The sequence below is a fragment of the Corvus kubaryi genome, unplaced genomic scaffold (genome assembly GCF_017639235.1).
Source record: "Corvus kubaryi isolate FWS band 111438036 unplaced genomic scaffold, C.kubaryi_AGA036_p1.0 132, whole genome shotgun sequence".
Taxonomy (NCBI): Eukaryota; Metazoa; Chordata; class Aves; order Passeriformes; family Corvidae; genus Corvus; species Corvus kubaryi.
Genome location: NW_024580666.1, coordinates 3,517,026 through 3,544,564, shown reverse-complemented (window position 1 = coordinate 3,544,564; position 27,539 = coordinate 3,517,026). Strand labels below are relative to the sequence as shown.

The 27,539-nt window shown below is 42.9% G+C and overlaps 1 protein-coding gene across 1 annotated transcript in view; it reads left to right on the top strand.

Annotated features, from left to right (window-relative positions):
- The window catches only part of COLEC12 (collectin subfamily member 12), a 99,645-nt gene extending 72,495 nt beyond the window's left edge, over nt 1-27,150 (top strand). The window contains exons 3-10 of the mRNA XM_042030229.1: nt 11,106-11,228; nt 17,384-17,482; nt 19,953-20,999; nt 22,421-22,909; nt 23,030-23,166; nt 23,908-24,017; nt 25,713-25,858; nt 27,039-27,150. Of these exons, the coding sequence (XP_041886163.1) occupies nt 11,106-11,228; nt 17,384-17,482; nt 19,953-20,999; nt 22,421-22,909; nt 23,030-23,166; nt 23,908-24,017; nt 25,713-25,858; nt 27,039-27,058 (2,171 nt within the window). The 3' untranslated portion in view covers nt 27,059-27,150. The remainder of the gene's footprint in view (nt 1-11,105; nt 11,229-17,383; nt 17,483-19,952; nt 21,000-22,420; nt 22,910-23,029; nt 23,167-23,907; nt 24,018-25,712; nt 25,859-27,038) is intronic.
- The last annotated feature ends 389 nt before the right edge of the window (nt 27,151-27,539 follow it).

Below are 27,539 nucleotides of genomic sequence, written 5' to 3'. Positions count from 1 at the left end.
GTCACCGAGGAGAAAGAACCCAGATGCAAGACAACAGCGTCCATGTCTACGCAGACTGACACAGAGGAGAAAGAAACCAAATGCAAAACAACAGCGTCCATGTCCACGCAGACTGACACAGAGGAGAAAGAACCCAGACACAAGACAACAGCGTCCATGTCCACGCAGACTGACACAGAGGAGAAGGGAACCAAAAGCACTGTCAGCGTCCCCATGCAAACCATCACTGAACCAGAACAGCCTAAACCGATTGCAGTTGCCCCCGTGCAGAAGAAGAAATCAAAAAGCAAATCAGTCCGCATAGTGACTGACGAGGATGCAGCAGGACCTTCGCACCCAGCAGAAGAGGCAGAGCCAGAGATCATCACTCGGTCGCTATCCCTGGGTGAGCTGCGAGACCTGCGGAGGGAATTCACCCGCCAGACGAACGAGTCTATCCTGACCTGGCTGCTCCGCATCTGGGACGCTGCAGCCAATGACACCATTCTGGACGGAAGTGAGGCCAGGCAGCTGGGATCTCTGTCCCGGGATGTGGTCATTGACCAGGGGATCGGGAGAACCCAAGAAACCCTCAGCCTCTGGCGGCGACTGCTTACAAGTGTAAGGGACAGGTACCTTTGTAAAGAAGACCTCCAGGTGCACCAAGGAAAATGGAGCACAATGGAACAAGGTATCCGGTGCCTGAGGGAATTGGCTGTGCTGGAGATCATTTTCTCAGAAGATGAGAGATTTCCTAAGAGCCCAGATGGTGTCCAGTGCACGTCACAGATGTGGCTGAGGTTCGCACGCCTTGGACCAGAGATATACTCCCGTTACCTGGCAACGCTGCAATGGAGGGAAGGCGAGGACAGGGTGGGCGTCTTGGTGAACAAACTAAGGATTTACGAGGACACCGTCACAGCCCCGTTTCGCACCCATGTCTCATCCGTGGAAACAAGTCTTTTGGCTGAGCAAGTCCGGAGCTTGATTGAAGAAGGCCATCAGAAACTGAAAAAGGAACTTAAGGAAGAGATTTACCACATCCCACCAGAACCAACAAGAGTCTCTGCCATTAGGAGCCGGCGACCCCCAACCAGGGAGAGAGGATACACCCCACGAGGTAACCTCTGGTTTTTCCTTCAGGAACATGGAGAAGACATGAGTAAGTGGCATGGAAAACCCACCTCCTCCTTAGCAGCTCGGGTACGTGAACTAAAAAGAGGGACAACTACCACAAGAAGCGCATCTAGAGTCAACATTGCTCCGGTCTCTCGCACACAGAACTCCAGACGGTACCAGAATGATAATATGACCGATCCTCTTGAAGGGACCTCAGGAATATATTCACCAGAAGGGAACAACATGCAACATGACCAGGAATAGAGGGGCCCTGCCTCTAGCCAGGTAGAGGAAAGGGAGAATCGGGTCTTTTGGACTGTGTGGGTCCGATGGCCTGGCACATCTGACCCACAAAGATACACGGCTTTGGTTGACACCGGTGCTCAATGTACTCTGATGCCATCAAGGTATGTGGGAGCAGAACCCATTTCTATTTCTGGGGTGACAGGAGGATCCCAGCAGCTGACTGTACTGGAAGCTGAAGTGAGTTTAACTGGGAACGAGTGGCAGAAACACCCCATCGTGACTGGCCCAGAGGCCCCGTGTATTCTCGGCATAGACTATCTCAGAAATGGATATTTCAAGGACCCAAAAGGACATCGTTGGGCTTTTGGGATAGCTGCTGTGGAGACAGAAGATATCAGACAACTGAGTACATTGCCTGGCCTCTCAGATGACCCCTCTGCCGTGGGACTGCTAAGAGTTGCAGAACAACAGGTGCCAATCGCCACAGCAACAGTGCACCGCCGGCAATACCGCACCGACAGAGACTCTGTGGTTCCCATCCATGAGATGATTCGCAAACTGGAGAGCCAAGGGGTGGTCAGCAAGGCCCATTCACCTTTCAACAGCCCTATATGGCCAGTGCGTAAGTCCAGTGGAGAATGGAGGCTGACGGTGGACTACCGTGGCCTGAATGAGGTCACGCCACCATTGAGCGCCGCTGTGCCGGACATGTTGGAACTTCAGTACGAGCTGGAGTCCAAAGCAGCGAAGTGGTACGCCACTATTGACATTGCCAATGCCTTCTTCTCCATTCCTTTGGCAGCAGAATGCAGGCCCCAGTTTGCTTTTACCTGGAAGGGTGTGCAATACACCTGGAACCGACTGCCCCAGGGGTGGAAGCACAGTCCCACCATTTGCCACGGACTGATCCAGACTGCATTGGAAAAGGGTGAGGCTCCAGAACATCTGCAATACATCGATGACATCATCGTGTGGGGAAACACAGCAAAGGAAGTGTTTGGGAAAGGAGAGAAAATCATCCAGATTCTCCTGGAAGCTGGCTTTGCCATCAAAAGGAGCAAAGTCAAGGGACCTGCCCAAGAGATCCAGTTCCTGGGAGTGAAATGGCAAGATGGACGACGTCAGATTCCCACCGAGGTCATCAATAAGATCACTGCGATGTCTCCACCGACCAGCAAGAAGGAAACACAAGCTTTCCTAGGCGCCATAGGTTTCTGGAGGATGCACATTCCCGAGTACAGCCAGATCGTGAGCCCTCTCTACCTGGTTACCCGCAAGAAGAACGATTTCCACTGGGGCCCCGAACAGCAGCAAGCCTTTGCCCAGATCAAGCAGGAAATCGCTCATGCGGTAGCCCTTGGCCCAGTCAGGACAGGACCAGAGGTGAAGAATGTGCTCTACTCTGCAGCCGGGAACAATGGTCTGTCCTGGAGCCTCTGGCAGAAGGTGCCCGGTGAGACTCGTGGCCGACCACTGGGATTCTGGAGCCGAAGCTACAGAGGGTCTGAAGCCAACTACACTCCCACAGAGAAGGAAATCTTGGCAGCCTATGAAGGAGTCCAAGCTGCCTCAGAGGTAATTGGCACTGAAGCACAGTTGCTTCTGGCACCCCGACTACCGGTGCTGGGTTGGATGTTCAAGGGAAAGGTTCCTTCCACGCATCATGCCACCGACACCACATGGAGCAAGTGGATCGCCCTCATCACACAGCGTGCCCGTATTGGAAACCCGAATCGCCCTGGGATTCTAGAAATTATAACAAACTGGCCTGAAGGTGAGACTTTTGGATTATCCTCTGAAGAAGAGGAAGAGCAAGTGACTCGTGCTGAGGAAGCCCCACCATACAATGAGCTACTGGAGACTGAAAGATGTTATGCCCTCTTCACTGATGGTTCCTGCCGAATTGTAGGCGCTAATCGAAAGTGGAAAGCTGCAGTATGGAGCCCCACACGACGAGTTGCACAAGCTACCGAGGGACAAGGTGGATCGAGTCAGGTTGCAGAGCTTAAAGCCGTCCAGCTGGCTTTGGATATTGCTGAACGAGAGAAGTGGCCGAGGCTCTATCTCTACACCGACTCATGGATGGTAGCTAATGCTCTGTGGGGATGGCTGGACCGCTGGAGAAAGGCCAACTGGCAGCGCAGAGGGAAACCCATCTGGGCCGCTGAGATTTGGCAGGACATCGCCGCCCGAGTAGAGAAGCTGACCGTGAAGGTTCGACACGTGGATGCGCACGTACCCAAGAGTCGGGCTAATGAAGAGCATCGCAACAACGAGCAGGTGGACCGAGCTGCCAAGGTGAAAGTATCACAGGTGGATCTGGACTGGCAGCACAAGGGAGAATTATTCCTAGCTCGTTGGGCCCATGATGCCTCTGGTCATCAGGGGAGAGATGCAACATACCGATGGGCCCGTGACCGAGGGGTGGACCTTTCGATGGACAGCATCTCACAGGTCATCCACAGTTGTGAGACCTGTGCTGCAATCAAACAGGCCAAGCGGGTGAAGCCTCTGTGGTATGGTGGACGATGGTCAAAGTACAGGTATGGTGAAGCCTGGCAAATTGACTACATCACCCTTCCCCAAACCCGCCAAGGCAAGCACTACGTGTTGACCATGGTTGAAGCAACCACTGGATGGCTGGAGACCTACCCTGTGCCTCATGCTACAGCCCGGAACACCATCCTGGGCCTGGAAAAGCAAGTCCTTTGGAGACATGGCACCCCTGATAGGATTGAGTCAGACAACGGGACTCATTTTAAGAACAGCCTCATCAACACCTGGGCCAGAGAACACGGTATCGAATGGATATATCATATTCCTTATCATGCACCAGCTGCTGGAAAAGTTGAACGCTGCAATGGACTACTTAAAACCACCCTAAAGGCACTTGGTGGGGGGACCTTCAAAAATTGGGAAGTGAACTTAGCAAAGGCCACTTGGATAGTCAATACCCGAGGGTCCATCAATCGAGCTGGTCCTGCCGAGTCTGAACCCTTGCACACAGTGGATGGAGATGGAGTCCCTGCGGTACACCTGAGAGGTATTTTAGGAAAGACTGTTTGGATTAATCCCACCTCAGGCAAAGACAAACCCATCCGTGGGATTGTCTTTGCTCAAGGACCTGGTTGCACTTGGTGGGTAATGCAGAAAGATGGGGAAACCCGTTGTGTACCACAAGGAGACCTAATCTTAGGTGAGAACGGTGTGTAGGTTTCACTGTGTATATACATATATATATATGTATGTGTGTTTTAGAGTTTAAGAAGGTATTGATTTGGGATAATGTAGATGGTAATAGAATAAGGGGTGGATAATGTCCTGGGTTGCAGTGTATTCTATTACCATCCCCATCAGCTGTTAAAATCAGGTGGGGCAGTGTTTCCTTGCCTCCTTCCCCCCAGACTATCTTGCTGTTAATTGCCCATCATTGTCCTGCCGCCTGACTCAGAGATAACTCCCTCCGGACTATCTTCTGTTAATGAGCCTAATCAACACTCTGCCTCATGACTCGTTACCCCATTGTGAGATGCTCCACCCAGAGGGAGGAACCAAGCATCCCATCGTGGATATAAGCTGAGGCTGAACACCAGAGACACCGGGCTTCCCACTGGATTTCCAGAGGACAGGAGCTACACAGCCACCACTGGACTTCCAGAGGAAGAGCAGACTGTTTCACTACAGGATCACTGCTTCAGAGGACTGCAGCCACCATTCCACCAGACTGCTACCACCACCCTGCCTAACAGGGTGTCAGGTTGTACCTTGACTCTGTCAGTTTGACAGTGTTTTCTTTTACCTTTTTTTCCTCCTTTTCTTTAATTTCCATTAAATTGTTATTCTGACTTGGTGCCTCCCACTGGTTTGTTTTCAAACTAGCACATCTGATCATTAAGTTAAGCAGGCTGTTGCAATCCACCTGCCCACAAGGCAGCACTGCACTATTTGGCTGAGCAGGACCATTGCCACTGTGGAGACAGGGCTTGCAAAGACTGTGGAATGGGAGGAGGTGTGGACCTTTACACATTAGATAGGAAATGCATAGGACGTCTATTTACGTGTAGTTCAAATTGTAGCTTTAACGGTGTGAGAATAGACTCTAAACTAGAAGACATCAGTTTTATCTCAAAACAATAATTTAAAAAGGCATGAACCACTCGCAATTTTTGCCATTTGTGACCATTATAAAGAGCAATTGCTTTCTGAAGTAGGCCAGCATATGGAACCATCAAATCATCAGTTTTGCCTGCTGCAACAAAACCATTCATGAAGGATCATGGGAATTGTTTTCATGAGAGGTAGGTTAATAACCTGTGACACAATACAAAGGAGAAGACAAAAATCTCACTGTGGATTTTGTGGCTGGCTGGATCCAGTAATTGCAAACCTATACAAAGTTATTGTTGTCAAAGATGCTGTTGCCTGCTTTTTCTTAGACTGTTCTAATATAATATGCTGGGGTTTTGTCATTACCAAAGCTTCTCTGTAAAAAACATACACACACATATTTTTCCATATATTTGAACACAAATGTGTGTTTCTGTGTATGTATATATGAAAACACACACATGCCTGAATTTTAAAATCCTCTCTCTCCTATGAGACAAACTTACTTCCATAATTTCTAATCATGCATATTGCTAAACACCTACCATTTTACACTTGGGTGCCTGAATTTAAGCACTTAGAGACAGGTTTTTCAAAGCATTTAGAAATTTAAACCTAGAGATTGATTCCTTGTGGGATCACCTACTTTTGCTAGTGAGATAGACACCACTGGGAGCTTGTTGCAACTCTGCATGGTTAATTATCTCTCAGTATTTGACTCCTAGTTACACATTGAATCACAGAATGGTTCATGTTGGAAGGGAACTCAAAGATCATCTAGTTTCTGCCTCCCTGCCATGGACAGGGGCACCTTCCAGGGCAGGAGGCTTGAATTAGATGTATGTAGTTTGCTCAGGTATAGGTATTAGGTATTATATAGTATTTGAATATAGGTATTAGGTCTACTGCTGTTTTGAAAACATTAGCTTTGAGAAAACAATCATTTGAAGGCTGCAAACTAGGCTTGCAGTCTTCCTTCTGAAATTCAAGGGGTGTTATCTCTCTTCAGTGAATTATCCTGGGGAAAACCCCTCCAAACTAATGTATTTTCATTTCCTGAACTGCATTTCTTTATCTTATCAGTACATTTCTTGTCAGGGTTATGAAGGAAACGTTGCATCTTTGTCAAAATTGATTTGCTAGCAGAAATATTATGAGGCCACCTATGATCCTGCAGCCAGAGCCAAGAAAAGAACACAGAGGCAAATACTTCCAAAAGAAATACTCAGGAAAAAAAATGTGTGTGCATGTCATTTTCCAGTGTTCAAAGATGTGCTCCTGAAGCATAATACAGTTGAGGAGTCAGGCATTTTGTAAGGCGGTTACAAAGAGCAAAGATATTTTTTCTCCCATTAAAACCATGGAACAAAACAACAACAACAACAAAATTCCCCCAAACAAACAAAAACCCAAAAGCCCAGCTCTTCGTTCAGCAAAACCTCTTCTCGGAGCCCAAAAGGAATCTGCAGATGTATACCCCCTGCATGAGAACAAAGACTTCAGTCACTGGAATGCAATGCTATAAAAACAAATACTACAAAGCCTGGTAACAGGGGGATGTCTCACTTGCATATTTTTTTGTGACCATTTTGGTTTGCAGAGAAGGGGGTCCCCAAAGCATGTGAGCCAGCAGGATCTCTTTGTACTAAGCTGCTGTCTGTTTGGCCAGATGTCTTCCCAACAGTGAGGCAGAAAAACCAGGGCTCTTATTAAAATAAGTCAGGGAAAGGAATGGAAAAAAGCATGTGTCCAGTGAAATGAGGCACATTGTGTCCCATCTGATAATTATTAAACATTGATCAAATCGGCAGTGAGCAATGCACGTCATGCGGAAGTCACCCTGGCTCCCTGAGTTTGGAAGTCAGTGACAAATCTCTGGGAGCAGACCAACACTGAAAACACATGTACAGGACACAGAGAGGAGTGTGCTGCACTAGGAGCATCACTAACAAATGGAGAAGAGCTGACTTCAGCTGAGAATGGCCTTTTGGAGGCTTTACATTTGTTCTGTCAATGATATTGGGTGTGTAGGGTCTTTCCCTGTCCATTTAGTCTACAGCTTTCTAGATGAGATGTGATACATCTCCTGGAAGAACCCTGCATTTTGTGTAAGCCATGACAGAAAGCAGTCTAGTGGATAAATTAAATTTAAATTTAAAGCCTGAGCCTGGGCTCAGGCTAGCCTCAACTCTCAGCTTTTGTGGTAAACCTTCATGATTTTATGCCAACCTGCTGAGTTTTGTGTATCACAGCAAGCATTTTTAATTGTCTCCCATTTGTTGTTGCTTAATGTTTTGGCTGTCACATCTTTTCAGAACAATCTTTCAATAAAAATGTGTCCTCACAACATGGACTAAATGCATCTTCTGTATCAGAACAATCTTTTTTGGCCATGATCCTTAAGCGAGGTAGTGGGGAAGAACAACGTGGCAAGTTGAAGTCAGGGTGTGTGCAGGGTGTGAGGTTGGGGAGCCCTGATTATGCTGTAGTTTGTCCCTGTGTGGAGAGGGTTGCATTCCTGCCTTTTGCCTTTGCATATAACCTGATATTATTTAACTGCTCGGACATCAGACTGAGGCTTCCAAATTTTTTCTTCAAGGGGTACCTATATCTTTGGTATTTTGTGGTAGTTTTTATATGTTTAGTAAACTAGAAAATCAGGTGTTACTAGCAGCAGACTTAAGCACTACATATTTGCAATAAAGAGCAAATTTAATTGCTCTGAAAGACTTTACTGCATCCTAGGTGAAAGAAAACAAGGGAGCCTGTTAGAGCTCCCTGGCTTTTCACTCCAGTCCTGGACACAGGTCATGTTAGATGAGGGTAGCAGGGGTTCATTGGCAATCAGATGTAGTTTTAGGCTGACAGGCAGAAAGCCCCAGCAAGGAATGCAATACACAGTTGCAGGCCAGCTCAGTTAATGGAATCACTCCAGCCTGTATGATGGTTTTAGTATGATGTGCCTGTGTTATTGATACCAACCGTGCTGGACTGTTACAGGATGGAAAGGTCTGGCTTTTGTTGGGGTGCTGCTCTGATGTCAGTTTGAAATACACTGAAACTAAAAGTTCCAAAAAGCTGAAGTGCTGTTTTATTGAACCAGAGGTAGAGAGGGCTGAGACAAGTGAAACTAGATCTCTATGAAGCACTGGAACATACATGATGCTTGATGCTGAACTGTAGTACGTCCAGTGACATCGGTGAAGTTTCAGCTCGTTACACTACCCAGGAAGCCAGAGTACAGTGACAGAAAGCAGGTCATGTCATAAAATGAGTAATCTTAATATGAGACAGTTATCAAGTGAAACTTAACTTAGTGCAATTGCTGCCAAAGGCTTTGTTTTTACTTCTGCCTTTCTCTGTGTTTTGTATGTCTGCAGTCCATCATTCTTCCCAGATAGGGATCTAGGCCTGCCTCAATTAACTTTAAAATAAGGAGGATCAAGCTTCCTGTTATCTGCCGATTTAGAAAGTGAATGTGATGTGAGATTTGCCCTTCCCGCCCCCCAGCTTGTTTTTGGATATGTGGGACTTTCAAAGACAACCAAATTGGAATCTGAATTTTAAACCCTTTGGGGAAGGAACCTCGTATTTAGGACACAGGGGCTCAGTGAGCTCATTAGTACCAGCAAAGACCAGAAAAATGGTGGTCCAGACAACACCGAGTTCCCACTGTGAAATAATGTCAGTCTCTGAATACCTATTGCAAACCTTTAGAAACTGCACTTTCCCTTTCCTGCTTTTTCAGCAATTCGAGCTCCCTCACCATCAAACTCCTTGACACTTGCAAAGAAAGCAAGTCAGCTCACGTATCAGGATCCATAAGCAAACCTGACTACTGAATTATGGACCCTTCACCTTTTCTTTTGTGGTGCAGGAGTTACCACCCTTCCAAATCCAAGTCACCAATAAATAGGTTGTGCAACTGCCTGTCTCTGTGCCAGCTCCCTCCCTTCCCAGCTCACAGGCAGGAGAGAAGCCTTTACCCTCTGGAATTTCTGTTCTTGAGTTTATGCTTACAAGCCTTTGTCTCATTTTCCCATAATGCTCCTGAAAAAAGAACCAGATGTTCCCAACTGGTCTTATGCCTAAACCCCAAGGAACCCAGATCTATGACATCACTTTCATCACATGGCAACAGAATGTGATGTCACACCTGAAGAGTTTAGGAAAAATGTGTGATGATGTGATGTGGAAAAGACCTGCAAAAGACGCATTTCTGCCTTAGCCACAGCAAGTATATGTGCAGAGGGAATTGAAGAAAATGCCTTGTCAAATAAACTATGTATAAATCCTCTTCCTGAGTTGCTCCAATATGGTAATCCTTCCTCCTTCAAGTACCTTAGGTTTAAAGGAAGTCGTTGGAAAATGTCACTGGAGAGAGAAATGCAGTTGACTTAACTCATTATGTTGGTCACCCACCCTCCATTAACCCAGGGGAAGTGGCCCGTGCTTTTCTCTTAAAAAAATGAGAAATAAAAAACCACTCTGCAGAAGGTCATGAGTTTGGAAAAGTAAAATCATCTGTGCGTTAGGCCTTGGGGGAAATATAAGTTGCTCATAAAAAGCTACAGAGCAAGTTTTGATTAGTTAAGTAATCTGGTACATAGAATTTATTAGAGCTTAAAGCTTTCCTGTGGGACTCCCCTAATAGTACACAAATAGAGTGAAATATCAAAGAAATGCATTTTCTGACAGACACAGAAAATTACATTAATCCCGGCCTGCTTAACGCACCTTGGAAAGGCGGACAAATCCCACCCATTTGTTTCAGTACATTGGCCCAGTTTTCAGGTTTTTACACACTTGTGCTTCTGATTAATAATCAATGCTTCCAATGCTCTTGAGTTGTTCCCAAGGAGCACAAAAGAGGAAAAATTGCTTCCCTAATAGACTCAAAGCTAGCAAGCCATTCTGCAAAAACGCTCAAATATAAAATAGTAAAGCTCTGTTTTCACTCATCAGCTTGAGGCCCTTTTTCTCAAGCTTGTCCACAAAGAGAAATTCACCAGCATTTTTTCTGTGGATGTACCAATGGCTCTATCAGTAAAGCACCCCTTCTTTTCTGTGGAAATAGTGTTCTCCAACATCCCCCAAAAATATGCAAAAAGTCTCTCTCATTATGGAAAGAAAGTGTTTGCATGGTAACTATCTGCGGTAATTGCTACAAAGCAGAACTAGTACTCCTACCAGGTTTACACAGTGCTATTTTATTTCTGTGTTTTCCTTCTGCCAGAGCATTTATTGTGTCCTATTGCCCCCACAGAGATACCAAATGCTAAGAAAGAGCTTCTGCAGTGTGATGCCTGACAGAGGAGATGCTAATAAAGGTTTTATTTCCAAAGCTCACCATAGTCTTGTTAGCACAATCAGAAAATAGCCATCTCTCAGGAAAGCCAGAGGTTTTCCAGTGAAGCAGAACCTACTTCTCTTACACATGCTAAAATCCCAAAGTGATTGTTTCACTGAGCTGATGTTTTAACCACCTTGAAGTTTGTCCTGGCAGCTTAGGCAAATAGGCACCCCATATGTAAACATCATCTGCTTACATAAATAATTTGCTCTTTAGAAAACAGAGGAAAGGAAATGGGGAGCTAAACCCAGCAATGTGTTCTTTGCCATTGTTTTAAATTACTTTAAATCTTCTTTTGCAGGTATTCAGGAAGGGAGCCAATGTACCAAGTGTAAAAATAACTGGGCACTGAAGTTCTCCATCATCTTACTATATATTTTATGTGCCCTGTTAACAATCACAGTAGCCATTCTGGGATACAAAGGTATGTATGCATTGAGACCAACATTTCACTTTCAGACAAGCATCCAAGCGTATTGTTGCTTACTAGCTAGCCAGGCAATTTGTCATATTTTAGCCTAAATATCAGTACTTGGGCAATGTTGGCTTTTTGTACATACATAACAACAAACTGCAACCTTAGAATTTCACTTTCAAATTAGTATGAAATTTTGAAACTACATTAGACATTTGAAAGAAAAGTTAAAACAAAATGATCATTCCTTCACCAAGAAGGAGTACTGGAAGATTCAAAGCTGTGTAACATGTGCAGCAGACAGGAATATCTTACTAATAGAATACTTAGCACGGGAACAAACTGTAGTATCAATATTAATTTTAAATATCTGGAAGAAGAAAAATTTAACCAGGATGTCTCAATGTATTGCCTATCCAAAATAATTGTGATGAACAAAGACACTTAGATGTTTTTAACAGTAATTTCAAAGATTCTGGTAGTTAAGCAACCCAGTAATGGAGAGAATTTCATTTATGCAAGTCATTGGTTGGGCACATTGGGAAACATGGCTTAAAATTCCCATAAATTCTTATCACTAATTAAATGTAGCCACTTAGGCATTTTTAGAAATGCTCTGATGTAAATACCTGCTTATTGTGCAGCTATAATAAATAAATAAGGTGTGGATTTCTGGTAAGAAAAAGAAAGTGAACAACATCATTGTGAGCATTATAACAGGACATCACAGCTTGCTGCAGAGAAAACCAAACTAACTCTAAACTACCTGTCTGAGTATGGCTCTGAGAGTAGCTTCAAAACCCCTCCAAGGAGCTGGGTAAATATTCATGTGATTAGCATGCAGTGCGTCCTGTGCCGCCAACAGCTGCACTCATTGCAGAGCTGACATCACCTCTGGTCCTTTGCCAGGGAAAAAAAAGGAAATTGTAGAAATAGAAAGGATAAATAATTATTTAAGAGGATTTGGCACAGTTTTGAGTGGGAGAGAATTAAAACTATTTGGTTTAGATGGAAGATTTACCCAGAGAGAAGAGACGATGTGAGGAACAGATAGAGAGACTTAGATAATCCTGTTTCATGATAAAGCAGACAGAATGTGGCAAATTAACATCAAATGTAAAAAAATGCAGTAAATCTTTGTGAATACATCTCCTGAAGTAACTGGTCTCTGGAAGTCAGGTTTTGAGGGACAAAAAACCTTCCAGGATTCAAAAATTTGTTCTTGATCTATAAATAGATCATTTGGTCATATGGATTAGTGGAGGCCTTTTGTAGACATAAAGCTGCAGAGATCTGCTTACATCAGATGAGAATGGGATCTTTCCAGACTTAACTCAGCCACTAAATGACTGGGATTTAGCAGAATTTCCCTCAAGAGTTTTAAATAAGACTGTCAGTTCTGGGGCTTACCAGAAGAGTCAGACCTCACTCAGCATCAGAATCAGCGTATCAAGTTGGAGGGACTACTGCTCTTTATTTTGCTTTGGCAAATGATTGCATGTGTGGAGGAAGCAGTAGCAATAAGGAAACTGTCCAAGACTTTGGGAGAAGGAGTTTGTCTTCCTCATTTCAATCTAGTTTTCAAGCTTCTTTCTCCATGGGGGCCCCTAGCACCATCTTTTCCCCAGGCTTTGCTCTCTTCTTGATGCTCAATCTTTGCTTCACTCATTTCTAAACTTTCTGTGAATGAGCAGTCACTCACCAGGGATGAGTCTTTCTGTCTTAGCAGTACCAAATCACAGCTATCCAGGGGAAGGACAAAATAATCTCTCTTCCACAAATAAATGTTAAAAGGATTGTAGGAAGGTGGATAATGCATATCTTGCTCACAGACCCTAAGACATTTTGGTGACCACTGCTCCACTGCTCACCATCTTGGTGACTGCAACATTTGAATGCTAAGGGAAAGAGGCAAACAGACAAAAGTCTTGTTGGTCTTGTTGAATTCAAGGTATTCCTTCTGTAACACCAAGGAACAAATGGTCATATGTCAGGCATTAATTTTGCGCTTTGTACCTGCAGTTTAAGGGCTTTGTCTTCACGGTGCCTATGTGCTAATTTGCAGGTAAAACATAAGATAGGTAAAACCCCAGCTGACTGTATATATTCAAATGAATTACTGCAATATTTTTGATTGTTAAGAAGAAATTAGGCCTTATAGAAGGAACAAAACTCAGACTAAAAGGATAGAGTTCTTGAACTCTCCTCTTTACATCAGAGTTTGGCTTGTCTATTTTACTGCAATATTACACTGAAAGAAGGAATTCTGCTGGCATCAGGGATTCTTTTAGTCTCCTAGCTAAGTTTCCATTAAATTTGCCTCCACACTTAATGTTTATAAAGCCCAAAACTACTTTTAAAACTTTCATTTCCTACACTGCATTTAGATATCCTTTGTGATTTAAAACATTAAAACTACTAATCACTGGATTAAATATGGCAAGCAAAAAAGTAACTCAATGGGAGGCAAAGTCAACACAGAACAAACCTGCAAACTAGTGGTAAAAATTACATAGTATGTTGGAGAAACCTGAAACCAAAACATGAATAACAAGGAAACAAAACATGAAGGAATAACAAGGCAGGTTTACTATTCTTCTGCTTTCAGAAGACAAATTATTGTTTAAAACATTAATAAAGAAATCTGTAGTTTTTTGCACATACTTTATTAAACTAAATGAAAAATACAAAGTTATAATTTTTCTGGCACCAACCAGTCTCAGATTAGTCTACTGAAGATGAATGATCTTCCTGTTCCAGTAAGGGAGTGCTTGCAGCTTGAATTTCTGGTAGTTTTTATTCTCTAGTCCTTGTTTTTAAGTTTCTTGAGTAATGCCCACCATGACTTTAATCTACTTCTTTTATCTGTCTCCCAGACATAGTTTGCCTGCCATTACCTGGGGCCAGCACATCCTGGTGAGATGGCACATTTTGTCATAGTGGCTTAGATGCAGACAGTCCTCACTGTTCTGGTCAGCAACTTCTTGAAATTTTGGCTTCCTTTAGAGGATCTTCACCACATTTTCCACTGTGACCTTGTCAGAAATTGAGATGACAATGCAGAGAGACCAAGCTGTGAATTAAGGTGAAGCTAACCAAAAACAAGTTTAGGACATACTCAACTTTGCCTTTTTAAGAGCAGGCAGATTGTTGGGAGCAGCAGAGTGGCCTTTTGTGAGGGATAGTACAGATGCTCTGCCTGCTTTGCCTTTTTCTGGAGAAAGTGGAAAGTGGCTATTCAAGCCTGGGGCACTCACTAGATGCTGACTTTCACTTCTGAGAGTGTTCCACGTGCTCACCTACCACTGAAGGCTCCATCCGGAGATGGTGGTGGGAGCTGCTATCAGGGAAGGAAAGGCATTCCCAGTAACAGGACATCGGTCCATACGACCTATTTTGACATCAAGAGCAGCAAAACCCAACATTGGCCTCTCTCTACTCATTCTCTCCCAAGTTCATCCTTTCCACTTGCAGGGCAGTAGCAAGAAAAGGAAATAAGCTACAACTTGCTTTGGGAAGGAGTTTGGGCAGGGGATCAAGTTCCCCAGACCCATGATTTGTTTGACCATGGAGGCTAAGATCCCACCCCCGTATAAAGCAAATACATGCATTGGTTTGTATCTATGGGATGGCAGCTTAGGCCTTGAGCTAACACTGCAGTCACGTTTGCAGAGACCTCTTCTGTTTCTGATGCTGGAGTTGGGTGGTTTGGGTTTTTTTTCACTTTGAGCAATGAAAATACCATATGCTGTTGTATAATTACTACTGTTCAGTCTCATCTAACTGCCAGACAACTACTTATTGATAGGATTACTACTGTTTTCATTTGCTTTGGACTCTTCAGGGTGATATTTTAACCCAAGTTTCCAGTGTTAGATTTCATTCATACATTTTCAGTGTATGAAAACATACTTGTTATGTGATAGTATAAAATCTGAGTTTTACAGACTTCAGATCTGAAGTACAAACTGGTATTCATTTGGACAGCAAAAAGAAGAAATTACATTTTTCATTTAATTACTGATAATATATATTTATTTGCTGACTCCAAGTGTGTTGCATAACTGGGGAAAACAGTTGAATATTACACTAAATCTGAATTAACAAGAGCCGTAGGTGATGTGACATTGCTAGTCAAGGCACAGGTTCAGCAGAAACACTTGAATTAGGCCTGCTTTTTTAAATGCAGATGATTTCATCAGGTCCCTCTAAATGCCCAGAGTGAGCCATGCCCTTCACACTGACTATCTGTAGCCAAAGGAGAACACCACAGACTGAACAAGGAGCTGCCAAGAGCCAGAAGGAAAAGCCAAGTATGGTCCTCACGCTCACTGCATGTGATACATTGGTGTATACATGCATCAGCGGAGTGTCAGAAGTAGCTGAAGGACCTTTGCTGATCGGGGCTCCAGCCTGGAATACAGCTGGGTAGGACAAACAGAGAATCAACTCTGGTTTTATTTAGGAAAAATGGCATACAGCCTTTTGACAACTTTAATGGGCAGAAGAACCAGAGAAAAATTAGTGCTATGATGGGGAGAAGAATTCTTTCTAAAGCAGAAGGTATTGAGCAACTGTCCCTCTGAAAAAACAAAGCCATTATTGTAGCCTGGGTCTGGTGTTTAGCAAGCGATCTGTCATCATCTCAACTACAGAAAGCCACACTCTGACTTTGCACACACAGTAAAGTCTCTGTTTTACTGCCTTTTTAGCAGCCTAGAATGGAGCAGGCAGGTAATTCACCAAAGGACGTCTGGTCTCTCTGAAGACCCTGAGACTTTTCTCCAGTTGTAACTTCATTCACCTTAGTGCCATTGCATCAGATAGTCTTGGTCTGTTTTTTCTCCTGTTGGTTTTTGGGAAGCAGTAAAAGCCTTCTGTGTAACTGTGGTACCCAGAATCAGAAAAACAAAGGTAAAAGTTAATAAAGAAGAAGCACCTGATGGACTACACTGTAAAGGTCTGGGATTCATGTGGTTGCTTATGAGCCACAAAAGATCCTTAAATTTCACTTCTTGTGAAAACCCAAATCTTTACATAGCAACAACTTCTATGAGACTCTTTCCAAGCTGCAGATCATTTCACAGACAGAAAGAGTGGAACCCCCTACCCCACACAGGTTTACAAAACATGTTGCAAAACATGGGAAACACTATTTCTACTGTTTGAAAGAGGGAGCTGGCTCAATAAATCATGTAGCCTCTCCCAGGGTTGTTACAGACCCATTCTGCTCCCAGTGTAGCAAAAGGACTAAATAATCTCATGATGAGAAGCAATTTCTACCCCTGGTTGTGGCTTGAAGACAAAAGGCTATTAGACAAGGTTTGGTGTGAAAGCTGTAGGCTTTCACCTCTAACCTTGCAAGCATTTCACATTTTTGCCACTGGAAGCCACCCCGGGCTGTTTATTTGTTGCTCTGCTTTTTCCATTCCCATATTAATTTCATCAAATAATTGAATGTCTCAGCGACAAGTACTCAGGCATTAAAAATAAATTGCAGATCAGTCATAAATCTGCGCTTCCTGAATGACCATCCTTTCAATCTTAACAAGACAGAATCGTTTCAAGACTGTTTTGAGTGATCTGTACCATTATCAATATGTTTAAACCCCCCAAAATGTTTAGTAGTTACTATCTCACTATCTCAGTCCTAAGTTTGCTATCCAGGTGGCAACTTTTAATGATGAAAAGGCACAAGAAAAAGAAGTTCTTTTTAAGGAGAAATGGCTCATAACAAAATTAAAGGAAGTCTTCTTTTCACATGTCTGAGCCTTTAACAATTAGGTTGCCTTTGCCACAGCACTGTGCTTGAAGTGTGGAAATACTGTTAAAAGAAAAGGACTTTGTTCATGAGGAAAACCCACAAAGAGGGATTTCCTCATTCAGGAGAGAGATTGCTCATGGGCAAAAGAAAATGTCTAGGGACTGCTGGCAGACTGAAGAAGTGGAAGAGTTCTGGGTCCACCAGCAAGTAGGAGCTCATCCTTCCAACATTTCACAGAGCAGCAGCAGAGTGTAATGACAAGCAAGGCAATTTTAAGGTGTTTTCTTTTTTTACTGTTTGATGGTAGTGGTGTGAGGTTTTGTATGCTTTAGTGTTTACTAGACTTTTAAAATCATTTCCCTTTTCTCCTTTCCATAACATACTGTTCTCTTTCCCCTAGTTGTAGAAAAAATGGACAATGTGACAGGTGGCCTGGAAACGTCCCACAGAAGATACACAGAAAAGCTCACAGAAGTGGAGAGTGATCTGAAGAAATTAGGTAATCTACACACAAGCAAAGCCCCTTTGTGTTATGGATCTGGGGTGTTCTCCTGGCAGATGGAGGCAGGAAATGTGTCTGAAAAATCTCTGCCCATGACAAGATACAGCACTTCTACCAGTTTCTCAAATACTTGGTAAAGTCCTTAAAATGAGTTCAGATCAGCTCTACTTAGGAGAGCATTTTAAGAATACTTCAAAATTTACAATTTCCACTGAACTCACTCTGAAAGCATTTCTACTTAAATAAACAGACACTTAAATGTTGTCCTCAGGAGAGAACCTTCTCTGAAGTAGAGATAGAAAACATAGCAGAAGCTGTTCCACAGCACAAGGGATTCTACATAAAATGAGAATCTGTCACCCAGTCATCTTGATGGTGTTTTAGCAATTAAGATTCAAAACTGAAGGCCATTTTACAAGGTACACAAATAATCAGCTATTCAAAATTCTTATGTCTGAGGGGAGTGGATTACTTCCACAAAATGTTTCTTGATCATCTCAGGGAATACAGGACGTAAGGGAATACAGGACATAAGATTGTTATATGTTTGGATTTCCCAAGTGCTATCAAAGTTTTCAATTTGCAGGAAGATGTAAAAAAAAATCATGGATAACGATTCTACTCTCTAAGTGTACATTTTTACCTTTCTTCCTGGCCACAGACATACAGTTTTTATTGTAGAAGTATTAATATACACATACATGCATGTGATTCTTGAAATAAATTTTGTCTAGTTTCATAAACCATATATTGAGACGTGCGTTTCTAGGAAAACTTACGTGCTTACAGCTTGATTATAAATTTTTACAACTTTTTTCCCCCCAAAAGAAGCTGGCTTCCAAAGTATTTGCACATTGCATTTAGTTCAAAGACATGGGGTAATTCAGTGTGATGTTCTCTTACTGGCACATCTACAGAAGTGTTACACTTGGCTTCTATGTGGGTTATTATATCAAGCTGTTTAAATTTTCACAACTTGGAGTACCTTTGCTTCATTCATGACCACACATTTTTACACACTTGCTGGGTGGATGCTCAGTGAGATGCTCAGGATCATCAGTTCCCATTTAAGTGGCTTTGCCATGGAGGCAGTTAGGAAAGTTCTGGGGCAGTTTGAGTAGGGGACACAAAGGTAAGAGAACAGCTGTAGGGCCAGAAGGATAACAGCGTGTGGTGAATGGAAGACAGGCCTTCAGGGATTAGCTGCATGTGGACCTGGCAGTTGTCAGAGCTGTGTGAGGAACACAGTAGAATTTGAGCTATAGCCAAGAGGTAAACATAGAGTCAGAGCTGAGAAGATCTGGGAGTGAGACAAGCAGCAGGGAGAGGAACTGTGCTCAGGAAGATGTCCGTCCACAAAAGACTCCATAAACACTTCAGGCTGAAGTCTCACAAGCCATCATTTGACATTTGCCATCATGACTCATTCAATCACACCAAACAAAGCTCCATACACAGCTGTATTCACTGTAATTTATAAAAACCATACTGCTCTCTCTTAGCATAATCTGAAATTATGGACTTCAGACTGTGTAATTCATAAATATAGCTACACTTAGATGAGGACAAAAATAAATGGACTGTGAGCAGGCTAGTGAAGTGATTGAGGTCAAGCAAGGGAGTCTTCCCTGAAAGCAAGTGTTGACTGCTTATTTCCTTGGCTTCTCTGTCCTGGATGATAGGCTGTGCAATCTCAAATGCTTTATCATACTCAGACAAGCTTCCAGAAGTATTCCATAGGGCAATGTAAGCACAAGCAGAGATGTTTCTCAAAGATTAAAGGTTTTGCCTTCCTCAAACTCAGAACATGAGGAAACAATAATGGAAAAATAAATGTCATTAAAAGCAATAGTAATGTATTAGAGAGAAAACCAGAAATATATCTTATCCTGATATATCTGAAGTAGCCTGCTGGCAAAGCTTTTGTCTCTAACTCAGATTGTTTTAAAACTTACGTAAAACTAAACCCAAGATTTAAAAAATTGGAGTTACATGTACTAAATCACAATGAAGGTATTGTACCTGCAGTGAAAAGAAGGAAGAAAACATGAACAGATAAAAAAAACTTCTGAGCTTTCAGCAAAATCCAGTTGTAGCTTTAAAATCTACACTTGCTGATACCTGTTTAATGTTTTGAATTCTGTTTCCCATTCAGTTTTCATTCAGAACACAGTGTTACTTGACTGCATATGCTCTAACTGTGGTTTTTCCCATTTGTGATGACAGAATCACCTTTTTGTTCTCTTCATCAAGACACAAGGTCTTCATCAATTCCTCTCTGCTTTTTTTTCTCTGTTTAGAGGTAGAACTTTGCTCAGTGGTTTCTCTTTTCTGGAAAAGATAGCATAGAAATTCTGTTGAACAGTTTGACAACCTGACTGTTCTTAAAATACTCTGTGCTGGTTTATACTGTGTTTTAAAAAAAACCCTAAAGCCTTTCTGGTTTGTTTTTTTTCCTGTACAACAGATGACCAGGCTGGACAAAAAGCCTTGAATACTAACACTGAACTGTCCAGCTTCAGATCTGACATTCTGGCTCTTCGTCAGCAGCTTCATGACATTGCAGAGAAAACTACCAGAAACAAAGATACACTGGAGAAGCTGCAAGAGTCTGGAAATATATTAGATGATAGACAGAACCAAATGAAAAGTGCCTTAGATAGTAACTCTTTCATGATCGTCAGTGTCAATAAGACTCTTCAAGCATATACTGGCTATATCAATGATCTTCAACAAGACACAAGTAATATACAAACAAATCTGCAAAGCCAAGTGCATTCTCACAATGTGGTCATCATGAACCTGAACAACTTAAACCTGACTCAAATACAGCAAAGAAATCTTATCAGTGTCCTACAAAAGTCAATGGAAGACACAAGCTTGGCTATATCGAGAATCAAGAGTGACTTTCAAAATCTGCAGCAGGTTGTCCTTCAGGCCCGGAAGGACACCGACTGGCTAAAGGAGAAAGTACAAAATTTACAGTCTTTGGCTGCCAACAACTCAGCAATGGCAAAAGCCAACAATGATACGCTTGAAGACATGAACAATCAGCTCAGCTCCTTCAGTGGGCAGATGGAGAACATCACCACAGTTGCCCAAGCCAACGAACAAAGTCTAAAGGATCTCCAGGAACAGCATAAAGGATATGAAAACAGAACTGCTGCCAAATTCAGCCATCTAGAAGAAAGATTCCAGGTCTTTGAAACTGATATAGTCAATATCATCAGCAACATCAGCTACACTGCTCATCACCTACGGACGCTGACAAGCAATCTCAATGAGGTCAGGACAACTTGTACAGACACCTTAAGTAAACACTCAGATGAGCTGATTTTTATGAACAGCACGCTAGCCAATATTCGCATAGACTCTACATCTCTCAAGGTGCAACAGGATTTGATAAGGTCAAGGTTAGATGTTGAAGTTGCCAATTTGTCAGTAATCATGGAAGAAATGAAGCTGGTGGATTCCAAACATGGCCAGCTCATCAAGAACTTCACTATCCTACAAGGTATGCAGCTTCCCTAATGATGTGTGTGTGCTGAATTCCTGCTTGCATTAGTTTTTTAGTTCTGTGGAAGTTAGTGCATGCTGGTCCAGAGTCCTGGGGTTTTCCATTATCTAATCCTAAACTTTGGAAATGTACATGTAGCTTGAATTTTCCTTACTAATTTTTCTATGCCTTTTTTTACATAGCTAAAATGGGGATGTTATGAAAGAAGGTTCTGACTTAGCAAAATTTTATTCTGTCTGACTGACTGACAGGATCTGCTTTTGATTTAGTTTTCTAAAATAAGCGAGTGAAGGTGTGGAACCTCAAGAAACCAATCCCCAGTAAGGAGGAAATGGCTAAAAAATATATGTTGGACTATTCCCAGAAAGGTCCACCCTTACTGAAAAACAAGTTGCTATTTCACTTTAAGCCAGTTGTTAGTCTGCCAGAAAACATCCTACTTTGCTTAGTTTTTAATCCTGAGATATTTCATTTTCTCCAGAAATAAATAGCATCAGGTTTAGGAGGTTTCTCCCAGCCAAATATTATCCCAAATGAAAAGAACACTCATATTTCCAATCTGATGTGAACCTGTCTAAAACTCCAATCACAAATATAAATCCATTGCTCCAAATAAACTAAGGCTGCATTAAAGCCAAGATTATATGTCCATAACCTTAACTGTTCTCATTTCAACCAGGCCTAAATGATTCCAGCTTGGAAGTCTATCTCTGGAGGAGTTTGAATTATGTACATTGGTGCCGGGGGTGGGAAGGTATTGACGAGGGTTTTGCTCATCCATGAACAGAATCCCAAATTGTTTTGTTGTTTATTGCTGTCACAGTATTGCCATTTCCTGTCATGGGTTATTGTTCCCTGTCTTGTTAGAGCTGGCCAATTTGCAATTTCTGGCCTTTCCCACAGTTGGCCTGTTGCTCACTATCCATCATTTTGTCTCTTTTTGACCCCCCATTATTGAAAGACCAACAAACAGGATCAGGAGAAAAAGTGCTGGGTCTAAGAGCAGAGAGGTGAGACTAGAAGGAGAAGGGAGCGTGGCAGAGTGAGGAAACAGGACCACCAACACACAGGACTAGTGCATAAACTAGTATAGACTAGTGCACAGAGTCTTTTAGGGACTGGCACCTTGGCTGGTCACCTGGGGCACAGTGTCACTGTCCAGTTCACATGGCTGGGTGGATCAGAGTATTTTCTGTATCCTGTATTTTGTGGAGGTTAAGGAATGAACAACAGTATGTAGGGCCTGGAAAGCAGCTGCACTGTTACAAGCACTGGTGAAAACAGCTGTTAACCCAGTTTCTGTGTTGTTAAATATCCAGTGGTGTTGGTCTGAGATGTATTGAACAATCCCACCCCATGTGGGCTTTTTGTTTTGTTTTCTGTGCATATCCCCACTTTGCATGCTTACATTGTTTCAGGCCCTCCTGGTCCAAGGGGACCTAAAGGTGACAGAGGCCCTCAAGGTCCTCTTGGCCCCACTGGCCTAAAAGGACAGAAAGGAGAGAAAGGAGAGCCTGGACCACCGGGACCTGCAGGTGAGAAGGGCCCACCTGGGCCAGCCGGGCCACCAGGAGAAAAAGGAGGGAAAGGTTCAAGAGGATCGCCTGGCTCCAAAGGTCAGAGAGGTTCTCCTGGCAAGACGGGTCTGCCTGGACCAAGTGGAGACCCAGGGCCACCAGGGCCTCCAGGCAAGGATGGTCCACCAGGACCTCAAGGCCCACCAGGACTTCAAGGCCTGCAAGGAACTGTGGGACAGCCAGGGTTACCAGGACCACGAGGACTAACTGGACTACCTGGCGTCCCTGGGCTGCCCGGTCCAAAGGGCCCACCTGGCCCGCCAGGGCCACCAGGTCCAGGGACGCCAATGGCACTACAGAGTGAACCTACATCCGTACCCGAGGCTAATGGTAAGCCATGAACATACTGCATGCTGTAGATGGGTATGGGTTCCTCCATTTATTACTGATCCTATTACTGCTCTGCTGAGTTACCAAGAATGGGCTTAACACCAAAAATTCACACCACAGGTTGTTCTCCCCATTGGAAGAACTATACAGAAAAGTGCTACTACTTTTCAGTTGAAAGAGAAATTTTTGAAGAGGCAAAGTTATTCTGTGAAGAGAAAGAATCGCAATTGGTTATCATCAACAACAAAGAGGAGCAGGTAATTGCCTTCTCTTTCTGGTTTTCAAGGAGGGAGTTTGAAGTTGTTTAACATGTAGAAACCACAAGATAGTGGGAAGCTGAGAGCATCATGACTTCATATAGTAGAAGTAAACACACTGATTGACTCAGAATTTTGTCCACCCTCTGCCTGATCAGCAGCTTCTCCATCTGCAGAAGGGCAGTGTGAGCAGAGCTGATGCTGAAGGTGGTGAGGACAGAGCAGTCAGAAAAGCTGCTAAGAATTGTAGGAGTTTTGAACCTTTAAAGATGGAATCCATTACGCCTTGTATATTATCAGTATCTTTTACAGCAGTGAATACAATTTAATTTTAAATTATCTGATTTGACACATGCAGCCCAGGACTAGTGTGACCCAAAAGTATTTTTAATCTGACTATAAATCTAACTTTATTTTTAATACTATTCAACATGGCAGTGGGGATGTCAAGATACAACTGCTTACTATTTGGGTTTTTTTCGATTTGTATCTATAAGACATTAGCTGTGACTTCATGTCAACCTGATTTTCATGCCTAGCTCTCTCTACCTCATTGCAAACACTTCAAGGGATTCTAGTCTGGGCAACACATCCCAAGGCCAACTCCTGAAACATACCTTCAGCTTAGAAAAATTTCTCTGGCCCTCTTTATTCTGGTAACAAGAGGCTTATGAAACCAGTGTAGTTTATTGGCTCCAAAGACTGTCATCCTTGTTACGGACTAAGATCTTTCTTTCACAGCAATGGATAAAAAGGCAGATTTTTGGGAAAGGCAGCTTCTGGATTGGACTAACAGATTCAGAGAAGGAAAATGAATGGAGATGGCTGGATGGGTCCTTACCAGTTTACACGTACGTAAACAAAAAGCAGTGCTACCACTCTTGCTAACACTTCTAAAAGCACCATCTTGAAACTATCCAATGGATCCAGATGGTTGTAGATGCCAATAATTTAATTTGTTACTGGGGGTGCTGGGCTTCTTCTCTCTCTCCCTACTCCATGCACAAGGATTCCTTTCCTTGCCAGGAAGAAAACTGAATGTTGAATGAAAGAATCACATAACTACGCAGCGCAGTGTTTCTTGCCAAAACGTTTGCTCCTGACTTTTATTACGAAGTTGAGATGGAAAGCACAGACAGTTTTACTGTTTTGGTTTGAATTTTCCTTATTTGCATTACAACTGGCTATAAATAGAGTACTCGTTCTGATAAAAAATGACCAGTCTTTAGATAGAGCCCAAATCCAAGTGGAAAGCATTAAACATAAGGAAAATGCATGAAATGAGGGCGTCTATGCTTTGGCCAGCTGAAAACTGAATTGGCAGCTCTCCAGGAATCCTAGGGCTACACCTAATTTGTTCTAAATGGAACAGATTGCAACCACCCAAATTTTTAATACTGAGGAGTAGACTAAAGAGTTTATAGATCTGAGCATGCTGTGCTTTAGAAAAACAGGCTACACAGTCAGTCAGATGTTATGAAATGATTAGCTGTGATCTCATTGGTGTTCATTTAGATGAAAAACATGGGAAAAGTCAGATTCATTTCAAATGAGCCATGATATTTTCCTCTTTTCCTCCTTTCCCGTTTTCATCTTTCTTCCTCTTTATGGCAGCACTGTGATGGATTCCCACTTCAGCCACTGCTTTTAGTAGATTTCCACTACACTGTGGTTTTAGGTGCTCTGTTGTAACCTCAGAGCTGTTAGTTACAGATTTTTGGAGCATTTCATTACTTCTGGAAAGCTGTGTGTCCTCCCAGGTGCCTGGTTGGACACTCTGTGTCAGGCAGGCATGTTTTTTAGCTGAGCATGGACTGTGTCAGCCAGCAATCACAAGCTCCCCTCAACAACCTGTTTCTTCAGGAAAACTGAGCTTTTAAGTCCTGAGTTTGGAAGCATTTCTCACTCGTTAAACAAAAACAGGATGAGGAAACACTTGCTGTAAGATTTCTTACTTGCTGCATTCAATTTCGCCATCAAAGCTAATGTTCTCAAAAGATGCCTGTAAATATACTCTGTGCATTCCTTGTAAGTCAGTAGAATTCCCTTCCCATCTGAGCCTGTGTCCCTAAAACACGTTCATTTTTGCTGTTCCTCCCAAGATGCCCACCTTTGTACAGTCAGAGGGCTGAGTGCCTTTGCAGTGAGCAAGGGCAGGCTGTTGCCATCTTGGCAGTACCTTTGAGCCCATGGGCTCTTCTCAGTCCCATCTGCCACCAGGAATGCAGTGTGCAGGTTTTGCAGGCTTGGAGCAGTCCACATGGAGCATGGAGCACTCCCACTGTGTGTGGATGTACACTCAGAAACTAAAATAAAGTTCATTGGTCTAAATTTAGGTCTCTGAGTCTTGGCAGCCTGAGGCCAAATAGATTCCCTTCTCTGTAATACATCTGTTTTCCATTTTCAGCAAGAGTCATGCATTGTTTGTTTCAATGTGAATTTCCCGTTCAGAACAGATCTCATGATGTTTTTGTTAATTTCTTGTGGTGAAAACCTGCCATGTGTGCTGTGTTGTGCAATCATATCTCTTGCTTTTTGGTGGAAAGAAACTGGAAAATCGGGCAGCCTGATAACTGGAATCATGGGCACGGGCCAGGGGAAGATTGCGCCGGGTTGATCTATGCTGGGCTCTGGAATGACTTCTACTGTGAAGATATTAACAATTTCATTTGTGAAAAAGACATGGACAAAGGTAAGCAAGGCCCTTGGTCGGATTATTTCATCTTGCCCATAGTAAATGTGCTACAGCTAGAGGTGAGATCTTGGCTAAATGCTACAGCAGTGCCTTGTTGAGGAAGAGGGGGAATCACATGTGAAGCACTTCTAGTCAGATCCAGATGCAAGTGCTGGATTTATTGCACTTGGAAAAAGCAGCCTCAAAACTGGCTATAGCCATGGCATGCTCAGCATCTTGACCATCTCCTGTAGGCCTTACACATGCCTAAAATTTTGGGCATGATTTGGCACATGCTCCAGATCCTACCCACACTGGAAGCTGTTTTTATAGGCTCAGTGGCCACACAACAAAGTAAAGGTGGCCTTAGGGTGGCTCAGGCACCAGCCTTCAGAAACCAAAAAGACTCTGTTTTGAAAGTTTGTGCAATAGGAGGCACTTGGTGACTGCTAAGGAGATCTTAAAATTCCCATTGCTGCCAGGAGATGTCCCATGGGACTGAGAAGCTGGGTCCACAGGCCATAAGCATCTCATCTGTTGCAGCTGGAGTGAAGGACTCATAAAGTGCCCATGTGGCCCAGCAGTCAGCCAGGTGTTTGCCACAGGGCATCTCTGTCTGTTGACACAGGCATTTCTGCAGGAGCAGAGGGCAGGTGGTTCCCATGGCTGCTTAGAGCCCTGCCCCATCATCACAGAACGTGGTCAAAGCTGCTGTTTGTGTTCATGGTGGGGCTCTGCCTGAAACGTTATCTCCTCCATACAACCTGTTTAAACATTGCTTTGCCAAGGGTGCCTGCCTGCTCCAGTTGGAAACTTGTCAGCTGAATTTCAGTGAAGGCAGACATAAATGTCAGCTAGAGCCAAAATTACATCCCATCCATAGCCCCCTAAGACAAAACAAACTGCTGAACAAGCTTTGTGTGTATAACTCTGTTTGGAGGTCCAGATTGAAGGACCGTGTGTAAGTAACAATATAATTTACCTTGGTTTTCCTACATACATTTGTTATTTTAAGAAAACTTCAAGGTTTACAAATATTTATCCTCCAGGACCTACAGGATCTGAATATGAGTCTGCTCAAATTTTTAACATACCTTGATCTCTGTAAGTTTTCTTTTTGGAAATTTGTTTAATCTTCACAGGCTTTTTACAGGATTTTTTTTCTCTTTGTTTTTCTTTTTTTTTTCTCATACTGTAGGGCAAATACTTGGAGTATAATAGGCTGTGACTTTACGGATACCTTCATATTAAGGAAACTTACATGAAGAAGAAGAAAATCCTGGGAGAGAGCAACACTGACTTCCAAAATCGAAAAAAAAATATGAAAAAAGAAAAAAGCAAGCACTGAAAACTGATTTAAAAGCATCAAGGAATTCAGCAGTAACTCTTCTCCAGCATCCTGTAATTATTTAAGGCCTTTTGACCCACAGCATCAGGAAAGTGTTGGACTAATTCTGTTTTAGATTTTCTTCCCAGCCAGTAACCACATCCATAAGCAACTTGTGTCTTCTGAGAAAAGACATTCTATCAATCTGAGTAAGACTGTTGGTCACTCATATAGAAAAACATATAAAGCAACTGTGTGAACAGTTGCTTCATTTGCTAAAATCCCAAATGTAGGAAAATTATACAGATACACGAATATATAGATTTTATATAAATATATATATATAGTCCAACTCTTATCAATAATATGGAA